Genomic DNA, 17,049 nt, shown 5'->3' on the forward strand with positions numbered 1-17,049 from the left:
TGATAAATAAAGACTTAATTGTATAATTCGATTCGCTATTGACTACGTTTCCCTAACACAATAACAACATTGCTACTTGCCAAGGATTCGAACCCATGTTATTTTGGCCCGCTTCATGGTCAGCAAAAACCACATGATGCTCTAAACCACAGGACTACCAAATCCTACAAGAATCAAGCACCCAGCAGAACTAGGTGTGTTACCTTGATCCGAGGACATACGGTCATGTCGTTTTCGCTCACCATGAGGCTGGCCAAAACAACATGGGCTCGAATCCTTGGCTAGTTGCAGTGTTGCTATTGATATATATATATATATATATATATATATATATATGTATATATATATATATATATATATGTATATATATATATATATATGTGTGTGTGTGTGTGTGTGTGTGTGTGTGTGTGTGTGTGTGTGTGTGTGTGTGTGTGTGTGTGTATGTGTGTGTGTAAAACTTGCAATTTTGGCATAAATAGCAACGCACCTCTTGCAGAATAAGACAAATAAAAATTCCCGTTTGCAATAATTTCGCGAAAGTCATTCTAAACCTTACGAAAAATATATTTCATTGTCTTTGTTTATTATTAAATTATTGTAAACCTATCTTAAATATATTTAGTGGGATTAGGCTAATTTAAATTGCACTTGTTATAATTGTATTAGGTAAGTTTCCTAAGGTTCTTTTGGTACAAAATCATTAATTTTTTATATTATCATAAGTGAAAAATACATCTTTAAATGTATAAGAAAATTTTTAGAAAGGACCTAATTCACCAGTTTTACTTATTTGGCACGACATATTATATATATATATATATATATATATATATATATATATATATATATATATATATATATATATATATATATATATATATATATATATATATATATATATATATATACACACCAGAACGTCTCGAGGTGACATCCTGGTGTGATGTGAAGCCGGGCAGCATCATGGGTGACATCGTGAGGTGACGTCAGTGAAATGATGTGGCAGCAGACCACAGCATGTGGTTTGGGATCTGGCTCAACTCACATGACTTGCAGATCCATGTGGCTTGATCCACACATGGCTTGTAGCTCCACTTGGCATCGTCGACACTCTGCGTGGCTTGCTTCATGTGGCTTGGTGATCCACGTTGCTTCGTGATCTATATGGATTGGTGATCCACGTGGATTGGTGATCCACGTGGCTTTGTGATCCATGTGGCTTCGTCCACACATCGCTTAGTGATCCACGTGGCTTCGAGTGGCCTCGGGCACTCGGATACACAGCTCTGGCAATGATTTCACATGGAAAACAGCAGAAAATACCGCAGAGGGAGTGAGTACATAGTGACGTGGTGGTAGGCGGGTTAGGTGTTAGTGAGGCGAGGAACCCGGCCGCTTCCTCTCCCACATACCCACTTGGAGAAACACCCACACTGGACGCTGAAGTCACCACAAACTCACCTCTGACTTGCTGAAATAGCCATGCTGAGCTGAAACCAACATCAGAAACATACAGGTGTTGCTGAACATGTGATTTGAGAACAGCATGGGGCGCTGTGGCATGGAGTCCCAGGGACGCCACTTATATTTCTCTGAGAAATTCTGCAAATTTCGGCCTAGATCCTGCGTGTACCTGTGTCTGGATGCTGAAACGTGCAGACACGACATCAAGATAACTCGTTACGAGGCGCAAGCTTCTTTTGTGGGGTGATGCAGTGAAGACGACTTCATCCCTCGATTTCATCCCTCTTCCTTCCTCTCTCCAGGCAAACACACTTGCTGTGACCACCGCTTCCACCATTTATTAGGGGTTAATTTGTTGCACTTGGTAGCGGGGAGTAATAATAAGACTTCGGAGGCTTCTTACTTTATTTGCGGTATCTGGGTACACAGGCAGTGTGTTAAGTGCCCATGGCCTGGGAGGGCTGTGCCCCGCGAGGGAGAGAGGAGTAGGCCTTGTTGACTGAGTGAATGCCGCTGAGAGAGTGAGAGAGAGGCAGGTCTGGGAATACTGAAGTGACATAGGCCTATAGGTGGCAGCACAAGCATGGCGCAAAATATGAACTCAGTTGGCAGACAGCATAGGCTGCCTATGCAGATAGTTCAGGCTGTCTACAGTTAGTAAATTGGGTAGTTACCTGTTCCAGCATATTAGTATATCGGAAAGTTACCTGATCCAGCATATTAGTATATCGGAAAGCTACCTGTTTCAGCATATTAGTTAGTATATTGGGTAGTTACCTGTTCCAGCATATTAGTGTATCGGGAAGAGAATAACGCTGACGAATAAGCAATTGGGTGACTGATGTTTTCAGACAAATATGATAAACAGAGGCAGTTAGGAGAGTTCTCCTCCCATAACTTAGCACTCTGTGTTGATCATCTCTATGTCATGATCAAACTCTACACAGAGCAAAACATTGTATCAATAAGAGCTTTAGCAACGTCCTTATAACAGACCGCTATTTGGCTCCATGTTCTTCTGTTAGTATCATCACGGGGAAGCGGTAAACACTTACGGGTCAAACATCACATCGGGAATGTGAAGTAAGTAGGTTTGATCTGAGGCAGGAGAGAGAAGCTCTAATTCTTTAGACGAAGCTCCCTTCACCGTCATTACTGCAGCTCTCTTGACACAACACCTTCATAATTGTTGCCAAAGAAATTGATTCGTAAATAAATATGTACCTTATATGTTTAACCAATGATCTATAAAAATTATAACACTAAAGAGTGTTTTTTTTACTATGATTTTAATATTGTCTATTTTATTTGTCTATCTTGCATGTGTATATATACTTCAACAATTTTAGATAAATTATTAAAATAAACAATTGATATAAAAATTGCTTAATCAAAATTAATTATTAAATCTTGTTTAACAGTTTGCATTATTCATTTCTTATTCATCTGAGATTTTTTGAGGCTTCAATATTTTTTCGTAGGCACCGAGCGCAGCTCTAATCATATTCCATAACTAATGTGACCAAGTAATGTGCCCATTGTTTCTAATGGATCATTCCAGCACGAGCAATGTTATTATTGTGCATATTACATAATCCAGGCCTTAGCCTGCCTCTCGTATACATATCAAAAGATTAGCTAAAGAACTGGTAATGTGTGTGCAGGTTGTGGGAAAGGATCTTCCTGGAGTACAAGAAGCAGGAAAGCAAGTCTGTAGTGATCACGGGTCTCAAGCCATACACACGCTATGCTCTCTACGTCTCTGTCTATTACATAGATGCTAAGAACGCTACCCGCTCTGCCATCGTCTATGTCAACACCAGTCCTACCAGTAAGTAACAATACTCTTATATCTTTCACATGCACATAGTTCACTGTACAAAATACAGAAGCGTCGTCTTCTTACCTCAGCTTAATTAAAATCCAGTGTACAAATATGGGGCCCACCTCTGGTGCCAATTATGAGCACTCAATCCCATTTGAGTATTGTCTCATTTTATCACTAATGTATATATATATATATATATATATATATATATATATATATATAAAGATATATATATATATATATATATATATAAATATATATATATATATATACAAACACTGATCTCTGGCAGAAGGAGACTCGAACCTACGAACCTTAGGACAAGGTACGCAGTGCTTTACCAATCTACCCACACTGGCTGCCTTGGATCAAACGTGTAGCGCAAGCTACACGCCAAGGTATTGTCCAGTGTGGGTAGATTGGTAAAGCACTGCTTACCTTGTCCTAAGGTTCGTAGGTTCGAGTCTCCTTCTGCCAGAGATCAGTGTTTGTGTATATTTCGCCTGCTCTCGCGAATTCCTTGCATATATATATATATATATATATATATATATATATATATATATATATATATATATATATATATATATATGCAATAAGATCACAGTAAACATGTGATTTTAGAATACGCAAAACAACCGCTGTGAAAGAATAGAGAAATTCCAAGTGCTTTCGTGACTACTCACATTTTCAAAGAACAATAAACGTAATGCATCAAAGGAAGGCATATAAAGGGTCTAGACGCCACCCCACTATCACATCCCACAACAAGGCAACACCTGATGTGCGACTCATAAGAAAGGGAACACTGCAGCAGGCCTGCTGGCCCAACTAGACAGGTTCTTCACACAACCCACCAACAAACTATTCTACCCAAGAATTAAGAAATTTAAAATTTATTATTTGTCCAATGTATTATTAAATTCTTCCCAAATTCTATTAATTATAAATGGATCTAATATATATAAACCAAAGGAAATATTCATATTATTGTCAAAACTGCTTTTTATGAAACAAGATTCAATTATATTCCTGTCGACCATGGACTTGCTTGATACAACTTTCTCAACTTTTTGAAAATCAATTGGATGGTTAAAATCTCTCACGTGAATAAATAGAGCATTGGAATCTTGTCCAGTTCTAATGCTATATTTATGTTGTTTTAATCTTAGTTCGAGATTTTTACCAGTTTGACCGTAATAAACTTTATCGCAAATTTTACAAGGAATCTTATAGACACATCCGTCAGCATTTTGGGGGGAATTCTTTATCAAAAGTTTTTTTTACTGTATCAAGATTTTTAAATACAACTTTGATATTAAAAGTCTTAAGAAGAGAAGACATATCAACCAAGTTTTGATGGTAAGGGAGAACCAACATATTTTTAGTTAAATTTGGCTGGATGTCCATTTTTGGGTTGTAAAAAGTATTTCTAGCAATTTTAAAAGATATATCAATTACATTTCTTGGGTATTTCAAATCATTACCTATTTCATAAATTTTGGATATTTCTTCATCTATGAACTCTGGACTACAAATTCGTAAAGCTCTCAAAAACATTGATGAGAAAACAGACAGTTTAACTTTATCTTGATGCGAGGAATAATAGTGGACATAGGAACAGTTATTTGAAGGTTTTCTGTAAATTTTAAATTTGAATTCATTATTACCCTTAATAATTAAAACATCTAAGAAAGGCAATGAGTTATTTTCCTCAAACTCAACAGTAAAGTTTATAGAATGGGCTAAGCTATTTAATTTACCAAGGAAATGGTGTATATCTACATTCTTGGGCAAAAGACACAAAATATCATCAATTTTTATTGTTCCTTGATAATATGAGTAGTCACATTGCATATATATATATATATATATATATATATATATATATATATATATATATATATATATATATATATATATATATATATATATATATATATATATATATACATATATATATATACATATATATACATACATATATATATATATACATATAATATATATATATATATATATATATATATATATATACACCTTATATATATACATATATACATACATATATATATATATATATATATACATATATACATATATATATATATATATATACATATTTATATATATATATATATATATATATATATATATATATATATATATATATATATATATATATATATATATATATATATATATATATGGCTGAAGGAGACTCGAGTCTCCTTCAGCTAGAGATCAGTGTTTGTGTATATTTCGCCTGCTCTCGCGAATTCCTTGCATATGTATATATATATATAATGTATATATATATATATATATATATATATATATATATATATGTATGTATATATATATATATATGTATGTATATATATATATATATGTATATATATATATATGTATATATATATATATATGTATATATATATATATATATATATATTTCAGCCGGCTACAGCAAACCCTCAATTCTTTTGTTTGGAGAACATGAAATTCAATCATCAGAGGGTGTTCAGCAAGGTGACCCACTCGCTCCACTTCTCTTCTGCTTGGCAGTAAGAGAACTATCTTCCAGCCTACGCAGTGAGCTCAATATCTGGTACCTGGATGACGGCACTCTGGCAGGTACTGAAGAGTCCCTCTTGGGGGACCTACAACTGGTGAAAACACATGGAGAAGACTTGGGACTCATCTTCAATCCCTCCAAGTGTGAAATCAGGAAATAATCAATTAAATAATCAATGCTGTGCGATGAATCCTCCCGGAAGTCTCAACTACCATTCCGTCCAACAGTACCCTCTTGGGGGCACCGCTTGGTCACCAGGCCATCGACACTGTCCTCAGGGACAAATTGAATGGCCTGATGAGAATGGAGGAGAGAATAAGCGATCTTGATGCCCATGATGCTCTGTATCTCCTCACAAGGTGTCTTACTATGCCAAGACTCACTTACTTCTTGAGGTGTGCACCCTCTTTTGACAACCCAACACTCGATGAATACGGCGCACACCTGAGATCAACTTTTAAGAAGGCACTGAACCTGTCACTAGAGGATGAGCAATGGGATCAGGCAACCCTCCCAGTGCGACTGGGAGATATAGGGGTGCGTAAAGCAACGCATGTTGCTTTACCTGCTTTTCTGTCTCCGTGTTTGGCTTCTAGTGCATTAGTCAAGAAGATAGTGCCCGAATGCTTGAGAGACGTGGTAGGAGCTCAAGATCCCAGGTTTACTGAAGCAGTGATTCGGTGGGACACCCTTACAGACTCCTCCTGTAGACCAGCTCCTCCCAAACAGCACAAACAGTCCCACTGGGACAAACCGATCATGGAAAAAATCGCCAACACAATGCTCTCCAATGCTTCAGGAAAGGACAAAGCTCGCTTCCTGGCAGTGAAGGCACCACACTCAGGAGATTTCCTGTTAGCTGTTCCCAATTCCTCCCTGGGCACCCGTCTCGACCCACAGGCCATTCGGATTGGTGTTGCTCTTCGTCTAGCCGCCCCCATCCTCACCGAAGATAGGTGTATTTGCGGCATGGCGACATCTGATCAATTCGGACTTCATGGTCTCGTGTGTCACACAGCAGAAGGGAAGTATGCCAGACATGAGGAGGTCAATGGCATCATAAAGAGAAGCCTCGCCACAGCCTGTTGCCCAGCTCAACGGGAACCCCAAGTACAGAGGTCTGATGGAAGTCAAAAGCATCCTGATGGAGCCACTATGCTACCCTGGAAGGATGGAAAGCAGATTGCCTGCTACTACACCTGTGCTGCCACATTGGCAGACACCTACATGCCATACTCCGTAGTGGAAGGGGGTGGAGCTGCCAGCCACAGGGAGACCCAGAAGATCCGAAAATATGAAGACCTTCCCCCTTGCTATAACTTCATTCCAATAGGGTCGGAGACCCTTGGAGCATGGGGCAAGTGTGCTCTAAAGTTCCTCAAAGCTGGGTGAAAAGCTCATCATAGAAACCAAGAACCACAGGGCGACCAGTTTTCTCTTTCAAAGACTCAGTGTTGCGATCCAGAGAGGAAATGCCTGCAGCATTCTGGGCATGCGGCCCACCGCAGGGGAGCTGGACGAAGTATTCGAGATGTAGCTCTGAGTTACCTATGTTGTTTTACTTTCTGATGTATTTTTGTGAATGTTTGGCCAATGTATTTTGTCTTTAAATAAAACATATATATATATATATATATATATATATATATATATATATATATATAAACATATACACATATATATATATATAGACATATATATGTATATATATATATATATATGTATATATATATGTATATATATATATGTATATATATATATATGTATATATATATGTACACATATATATACATATACATACATATATATATACATATATACACATATATATATATATACATATATATATATATACATATATTCATATATATATATCTATATATATATATATATGCAGACATATATATATATATATATATATATATATATATATATATATATATATATATATATATATATATATATATATATATATATATATTATTAACACACTGACCGATTCCCACCAAGGCAGGGTGTCCCGAAAAAGAAAAACGTTCACCATCATTCATTCCATCACTGTCTTGCCAGAACCTTTGTGGGATCTGATAGTGAGGTGTTGGCCAGTCCCCTTATATACCTTCCTTGGATGCATTACTTTCATAGTTCCTTGATAATGTGAGTAGTCACGAAAGCGCTTGGAATTTCTCTATTCTTTCAGAGTGGTTGTTTTGCATATATATATATATATATATATATATATATATATATATATATATATATATATATATATATATATATATATATATATATATATATATATATATATATATATATATATATATATATATATATATATATATAATAATATATATATATATATATATGTATATATATATATATATATATATATATATATATATATATATATATATATATATATATATATATATATATCAAACACGCTCATGCATGCCTGCTGGAAGTCCAAGCCCCTCGCACACAAAACCTCCTTTACCCCCTCCCTCCAACCTTTCCTAGGCCGACCCCTACCCCGCCTTCCTTCCAATACAGACTGATACACTCTTGAAGTCATTCTGTTTCGCTCCATTCTCTCTACATGTCCGAACCATCTCAACAACCCTTCCCCAGCCCTCTGGACAACAGTTTTGGTAATCCCGCACCTCCTCCTAACTTCCAAACTACGAATTCTCTGCATTATATTCACACCACACATTGCCCTCAGACATGACATCTCCCCTGCCTCCAGCCTTCTCCTCGCTGCAACATTCATCACCCATGCTTCACACCCATATAAGAGCTTTGGTAAAACTATACTCTCATACATTCCCCTCTTTGACTCCAAGGACAAAGTTCTTTGTCTCCACAGACTCCTAAGTTCACCGCTCACCCTTTTCCCCTCATCAATTCTATGATTCACCTCATCTTTCATAGACCCATCTGCTGACACGTCCACTCCCAAATATCTGAATACATTCACCTCCTCCATACTCTCTCCCTCCAATCTGATATCCAATCTTTCATCACCTAATCTGTTTGTTATCCTCATAACCTTACTCTTTCCTGTATTCACCTTTAATTTTCTTCTTTTGCATACCCTACCAAATTCATCCACCAACCTTTGCAACTTCTCTTCAGAATCTCCCAAGAGCACAGTGTCATCAGCAAAGAGCAACTGTGACAACTCCCACTTTATGTGTGATTCTTTATCTTTTAACTCCACGCCTCTTGTCAAGACCCTCGCATTTACTTGACTCAAGAAATCGTAATGACACGATTGCAAATAAACCATACCCCCGGCCGGGATTGAACCCGCGGTCATAGAGTCTCAAAACTCCAGCCCGTCGCGTTAGCCACTAGACCAGCTAGCCATTGTGGCTAGCTGGTCTAGTGGCTAACGCGACGGGCTGGAGTTTTGAGACTCTATGACCGCGGGTTCAATCCCGGCCGGGGGTATGGTTTTCTCGCATTTACTTCTCTTACAACCCCATCTATATATATATTAAACAACCACGGTGACATCACACATCCTTGTCTAAGGCATACTTTTACTGGGAAATAATTACCCTCTTTCCTACATACTCTAACATGAGCCTCACTATCCTCGTAAAAACTCTTCACTGCTTTCAGTAACCTACCTCCTACACCATACACCTGCAACATCTGCCACATTGCTTCCCTATCCACCCTGTCATACGCCTTTTCCAAATCCATAAATGCCACAAAGACCTCTTTAGCCTTATCTAAACACTGTTCAATTATATGTTTCACTGTAAACACCTGGTCCACACGCCCCCTACCTTTCCTAAAGCCTCCTTGCTCATCTGCTATCCTATTCTCCGTCTTACTCTTAATTCTTTCAATAATAACTCTACCATACACTTTACCAGGTATACTCTACAGACTTATCCTCCAATAATTTTTGCACTCTTTTTTGTCCCCTTTGCCTTTATACAAAGGAACTATGCATGCTCTCTGCCAATCCCTAGGTACCTTACCCTCTTCCATACATTTATTAAATAATTTCACCAACCACTCCAAAACTATATCCCCACCTGCTTTTAACATTTCTATCTTTATCCCATCAATCCCGGCTGCCTTACCCCCTTTCATTTTACCTACTGCCTCACGAACTCCCCCCACACTCACAACTGGCTCTTCCTCACTCCTACAAGATGTTATTTCTCCTTGCCCTATACACGAAATCACAGCTTCCCTATCTTCATCAACATTTAACAATTCCTCAAAATATTCCTTCCATCTTCCCAATACCTCTAACTCTCCATTTAATATCTCTCCTCTCCTATTTTTAACTGACAAATCCATTTGTTCTTTAGGGTTCCTTAACTTGTTAATCTCACTCCAAAACTTTTTCTTATTTTCAACAAAATTTGTCGATAACATCTCACCCACTCTCTCATTTGCTCTCTTTTTACATTGCTTCACCACTATCTTAAACTCTCTCTTTTTCTCCATATACTCTTCTCTCCTTGCATCACTTCTACTTTGTAAAAACTTCTCATATGCTAACTTTTTCTCCCTTACTACTCTCTTTACATCATCATTCCACCAATCGCTCCTCTTCCCTCCCACACCCACTTTCTTGTAACCACAAACTTCTGCTGAAGACTCTAACACTACATTTTTAAACCTACCCCATACATGTTCGACCCCATTGCCTATGCTCTCATTAGCCCATCTATCCTCCAATAGCTGTTTATATCTTACCCTAACTACCTCCTCTTTTAGTTCATAAACCTTCACCTCTCTCTTCCCTGATGCTTCTATTCTCCTTGTATCCCATCTACCTTTTACTCTCAGTGTAGCTACAACTAAAAAGTGATCTGATATATCTGTGGCCCCTCTATAAACATGTACATCCTGAAGTCTACTCAACAGTCTTTTATCTACCAATGCATAATCCAACGAACTACTGTCATTTCACCCTACATCATGTCTTGTATACTTATTTATCCTCTTTTTCTTAAAATATGTATTACCTATAACTAAACCCCTTTCTATACAAAGTTCAATCAAAGGGCTCCCATTATCATTTACACCTGGCACCCCAAACTTACCTACCACACCCTCTCTAAAAGTTTCTCCTACTTTAGCATTCAGGTCCCCTACCACAATTACTCTCTCACTTGGTTCAAAGGCTCCTATACATTCACTTAACATCTCCCAAAATCTCTCTCTCTCCTCTGCATTCCTCTCTTCTCCAGGTGCATACACGCTTATTATGACCCACTTTTCGAATCCAACCTTTACTTTAATCCACATAATCCTTGAATTTACGCATTCGCATTCTCTTTTCTCCTTCCATAACTGATCATTTAACATTACTGCTACCCCTTCCTTAGCTCTAACTCTCTCAGATACTCCAGATTTAATCCCATTTATTTCCCCCCACTGAAACTCCCCTACCCCCTTCAGCTTTGTTTCGCTTAGGGCCAGGACATCCAACTTCTTTTCATTCATAACATCAGCAATCATCTGTTTCTTGTCATCCACACTACATCCACGCACATTCAAGCATCCCAGTTTTATAAAGTTTTTCTTCTTCTCTTTTTTAGTAAATGTCTACAGGAGAAGGGGTTACTAGCCCATTTCTCCCGGCATTTTAGTCGCCTCATACGACACGCATGGCTTACGGAGGAAAGATTCTTTTCCACTTCCCCATGGACAATAGAAGAAATAAATTAGAAGAAGAGCTATTTAGAAAAAGGAGAAAAACCTAGATGTATGTATATATATATATATATATATATATATATATATATATGGATGTGCGTGTCTGCGAAGTGTGACCAAAGTGTAAGTTGGAGTAGCAAGATATCCCTGTTATCCAGCGTGTTTGAGACAGAAAAAGACACCAGCAATCCTACCATCATGCAAAACAGTTACAGGTTTCACACTCACTTGGCAGGACGGTAGTACCTCCCTGGGTGGTTGCTGTCTACCAACCTACTACCTATTTATATATATATATTTATATATATATATTTATATATATATATATATGTATATATATATGTATATTTATATATATATATATATATTTATATATATATATATATATGTATATATATATATATATATATATATATATATATATATATATATGTAGGTAGTAGGTTGGTAGACAGCAACCACCCAGGGAGGTACTACCGTCCTGCCAAGTGAGTGTAAAACGAAAGCCTGTAATTGTTTTACATGATGGTAGGATTGCTGGTGTCTTTTGTCTGTCTCATAAATATGCAAGATTACAGGTACGTCTTGCTACTTCTAGTTACACTTAGGTCACACCAACGTCAAAGACCTGGGAGTGATCATGTCGGAGGATCTCACCTTCAAGGACCATAACATTGTATCAATCGCATCTGCTAGAAAAATGACAGGATGGATAATGAGAACCTTCAAAACTAGGGAGGCCAAGCCCATGATGACACTCTTCAGGTCACTTGTTCTATCTAGGCTGGAATATTGCTGCACACTAACAGCACCTTTCAAGGCAGGTGAAATTGCTGACCTAGAAAATGTACAGAGAACCTTCACGGCGCGCATAACGGAGATAAAACACCTCAATTACTGGGAGCGCTTGAGGTTCCTAAACCTGTATTCCCTGGAACGCAGGAGGGAGAGATACATGATTATATACACCTGGAAAATCCTAGAGGGACTAGTACCGAACTTGCACACGAAAATCACTCACTACGAAAGCAAAAGACTTGGCAGACGATGCAACATCCCCCCAATGAAAAGCAGGGGTGTCACTAGCACGTTAAGAGACCATACAATAAGTGTCAGGGGCCCGAGACTGTTCAACTGCCTCCCAGCACACATAAGGGGGATTACCAACAGACCCCTGGCAGTCTTCAAGCTGGCACTGGACAAGCACCTAAAGTCAGTTCCTGATCAGCCGGGCTGTGGCTCGTACGTTGGTTTGCGTGCAGCCAGCAGCAACAGCCTGGTTGATCAGGGGCTGATCCACCAGGAGGCCTGGTCACAGACCGGGCCGCGGGGGCGTTGACCCCCGAAACTCTCTCCAGGTAAACTCCAGGTAAACACTACACATACATGTACATGTTTATTTATATACACTCATCTGAGTTGTCTTTGATTTTATCTTAATAGTTCTTGGTCTTATTACTTTTCCTTTTATATCCATGGGGAAGTGGAATAAGAATCTTTCCTCCGTAAGCCATGCGTGTTGTAAAAGTCAACTAAAATGCCGGGAACAATGTGCTAGTAACCCCTTTTCCTGTAATAATTACTAAAAAGAATAATAATAAGAAAATTGTCAAAGTGGGAAGTCTGAATGTGCGTGGATGTTGTGCAGATGTTAAGAAAGAGATGATTGTGGATGTTATGAATGAGAAGAAGCTGGATGTCCTGGCTTTAAGTGAAACAAAGCTGAAGGGGGTGGGAGAGTTTCAGTGGAGAGGAATAAATGGGATTATGTCAGCGGTTTCAACTAGAGTTAGAGCTAAAGAAGGAGTAGCAATAATGTTGAAGAATAAGCAATGGCAGGAAAAGAGGGACTATAAATGTATTAATTCAACGATTATGGGGAGTAAAATAAAGGTTGGATGTGAAAAGTGGGTTATAGTAAGCGTATATGCACCTGGAGAAGAGAGAAGTGTAGAGGAGAGAGATTTTGGGAAATGTTGAGTGAATGCGTGGGGAGTTTTGAACCAAGTGTGAGAGTAATGGTGGTTGGGGATTTCAATGCTAAAGTGGGCAAAAATGTTGTGGAGGGAATAGTAGGTAAATTTGGGGTGCCTGGGGTAAATGAAAATGGGGAGCCTTTAATTGAGCTATGTGTAGACAGAGGTTTGGTAATAAGCAATACATATTTTATGAAGAAGAGGATATATAAATATACAAGGTATGATATAGCACGTAATGAAAATAGTTTGTTAGATTATGTATTGGTGGATAAAAGGTTGATGGGTAGGCTCCAGGATGTACACGTTTATAGAGGGGCAACTGATATATAGGATCACTATTTAGTTGTAGCTTCAGTTAGAGTAAGAGGTAGAAGGGAAAAGAGGAAAATGGCAACAACAAGCAAGAGGGCGGTGAAAGTGTATAAACTAAGGGAGGAGGAAGTTCAGATAAGATATAAGCAACTACTCACAGAAAGGTGGACTGGTGCAAGTATGAGTAGTGGGGGGGTTGAAGAGGGTTGGAATAATTTTAAAAATGCAGTATTAGAGTGTGGGGCAGAAGTTTGTGGTTATAGGAGGGTGGGAGCAGGAGGAAAGAGGAGTGATTGGTGGAATGATGAAGTAAAGGATGTGATAAAAGAGAAAAAGGTAGCTTATGAGAGGTTTTTACAAAGCAAAAGTGTTATAAGAAGAGTAGAGTATATGGGGAGTAAAAGAAAGGTGAAGAGAGTGGTGAGAGAGTGCAAAAGGAGAGCGGATGATAGAGTGGGAGAGGCACTGTCAAGAAATTTTAATGAAAATAAGAAAAACTTTTGGAGTGAGTTAAACAAGTTAAGAAAGCCTAGGGAGCGAATGGATTTGTCAGTAAAAAACAGAGTAGGGGAGTTAGTAGATGGGGAGAGGGAGGTATTGGGTAGATGGCGAGAATATTTTGAGGAACTTTTAAATGTGGACGAAGAAAGGGAAGCTGTAATTTTATGCACTGGCCAGGGAGGTACACCATCTTTTAGAAGTGAAGAACAGGATGTGAGTGTGGGGGAGGTGCGTGAGGCATTACGTAGAATGAAAGAATGTAAAGCAGCTGGAACTGATGGGATCATGACAGAAATGTTAAAGCATGGGAGGATATAGTGCTGGAGTGGTTGGTATTTTTGTTTAATAAATGTATGAAAGAGGGGAAGGTACCTAGGGATTGGCGGAGAGCGTGTATAGTCCCTTTATATAAAGGGAAGGGGAATGAAAGAGATTATAAAAATTATAGAGGAATAAGTTTACTGAGTATACCAAGAAAAGTGAATGGTAGGTTTATAACTGAAAGAATTAGAGGTAAGACAGATTGTAGGATTGTGGATGAGCAATGAAGTTTCAGAGTGGGAAGGGGATGTGTAGGTCAAGTGTTTACATTGAGGCATATATGTAAACAGTATTTAGGTAAAGGTAGGGAAGTTTTTATTGCATTTATGGATTTAGAAAAGGCATATGATAGAGTGGATAGAGGAGCAATATGGCAGATGTTGCAAGTATATGGAATAGGTGGTAAGTTACTAAATGCTGTAAAGAGTTTTTATGAGGATAGTGAGGCTCAGGTTAGGGTGTGTAGAAGAGATGGAGACTATTTCCCGGTAAAAGTAGGTCTTAGACAGGGATGTGTAATGTCACCATGGTTGTTTAATATATTTATAGATGGGGTTGTAAAAGAAGTAAATGCTAGGGTGTTCGGGAGAGAGGTGGGATTAAATTATGGGGAATCAAATACAAAATGGGAAGTGACACAGTTGCTTTTTGTTGATGATACTGTGTTTATGGGAGATTCTAAAGAAGAATTGCAAAGGTTAGTGGATGAGTTTGAGAATGTGTGTAAAGGTAGAAAGTTGAAAGTGAACATAGAAAAGAGTAAGGTGATAAGGGTATCAAATGATTTAGATAAAGAAAATTTGAATATCAAATTGGGTAGGAGGAGTATGGAAGAAGTGAATGTTTTCAGATATTTAGGAGTTGACGTGTCCATGGATGGATTTATGAAGGAAGAGGTTAATCATAGAATTGATGAAGGAAAAAAGGTGAGTGGTGCATTGAGGTATATGTGGAGACAAAAAATGTTATCTATGGAGGCAAAGAAGGGAATGTATGAAAGTACAGTAGTACCAACACTCTTATATGGGTGTGAAGCTTGGGTTGTGAATGCAGCAGCGAGGAGGCGGTTGGAGGCAGTGGAGATGTCCTGTCTAAGGGCAATGTGTGGTGTAAATATTATGCAGAAAATTCGGAGTGTGGAAATTAGGAGAAGGTGTGGAGTTAATAAAAGTATTAGTCAGAGGGCTGAAGAGGGTTTGTTGAGGTGGTTTGGTCATTTAGAGAGAATGGATCAAAGTTGAATGACATGGAGAGCGTAAGAATCTGTAGGGGAAGGAAGGCGGGGTAGGGATCGTCCTCGATAAGGTTGGAGGGAGGGGGTAAAGGAGGTTTTGTGGGCAAGGGGTTTGGACTTCCAGCAAGAGTGCATGAGCATGTTAGGAGTGAATGGAGAAAAATGGTATTTGGGACCTGACGATCTGTTGGAGTGTGAGCAGGGTAATATTTAGTGAAGGGATTCAGGGAAACCGGTTATTTTATATAACCGGACTTGAGTCCTTTAAATGGGAAGTACAATGTTGCCTGCACTCTAAAGGAGGGGTTCTGGATATTAGCAGTTTGGAGGGATATATTGTGTATTTTTATGCGTATATACTTCTAAACTGTTGTATTCTGGGCACCTCTGCAAAACCAGTGATTGTGTATGAGTGAAGTGAAAGTGTTGAATGATGATGAAAGTATTTTCTTTTTGGGGATTTTCTTTCTCTTTGGGTCACCCTGCCTCGGTGGGAAACGGCCGACTTGTTGAAAAAAAAATATGCCTATATATATGTGTGTGTATATATATATATATATATATATATATATATATATATATATATATATATATATATATATATATATATATATATATATATATATATATATATATATATATATATATATATATATATATATATATATATAGATATTTATATATACTGCAGATCCGTCACCGGTGGAAGAAATGAAAGTAAGTGTAGCAGCGTCCTCGCACCTGACACTCACCTGGCTGCCCCCAGCAGCTCCTAACGGGGAGATTGAACTTTACGAAGTCATGTACAAGACTGTACTGCGACCATCCCTTTCATCTGCCTTCTATGACCGCAACCAAGTGTGTGGTGAAGATTTCGAGAGACGTAAGTATTCTCTCCTCTCTCTCTCTCTCTCTCTCTCTCTCTCTCTCTCTCTCTCTCTCTCTCTCTCTCTCTCTCTCTCTCTCTCTCTCTCTCTCTCTCTCTCTCTCTCTCTCTCTCTCTCACTCTCTTTCTTCTTCTTCTTCTTTTTCTTCTTCTGCTTCATGTTGCTTTTCCTGGCCTAGGTTAGAACTCACGTAGCTTAGACCAGTAGGTCAGCAGCAGTGTTATCCGATTATATTTTTTTCTTCTTTCTGA

General features: G+C 38.2%; 1 protein-coding gene across 3 annotated transcripts in view; it reads left to right on the top strand.

The window, feature by feature from the left end:
* LOC128696230 (insulin receptor-like) overlaps positions 1-17,049 on the top strand; it is a 442,718-nt gene that overhangs the window by 159,944 nt on the left and 265,725 nt on the right. For all 3 annotated transcript variants that reach the window (XM_070092553.1, XM_070092554.1, XM_070092555.1), the window contains exons 8-9: positions 3,132-3,298; positions 16,603-16,794. In XM_070092553.1, the coding sequence (XP_069948654.1) occupies positions 3,132-3,298; positions 16,603-16,794 (359 nt within the window). The remainder of the gene's footprint in view (positions 1-3,131; positions 3,299-16,602; positions 16,795-17,049) is intronic.

The sequence above is a fragment of the Cherax quadricarinatus genome, chromosome 39 (assembly GCF_038502225.1).
Source record: "Cherax quadricarinatus isolate ZL_2023a chromosome 39, ASM3850222v1, whole genome shotgun sequence".
NCBI lineage: Eukaryota > Metazoa > Arthropoda > Malacostraca > Decapoda > Parastacidae > Cherax > Cherax quadricarinatus.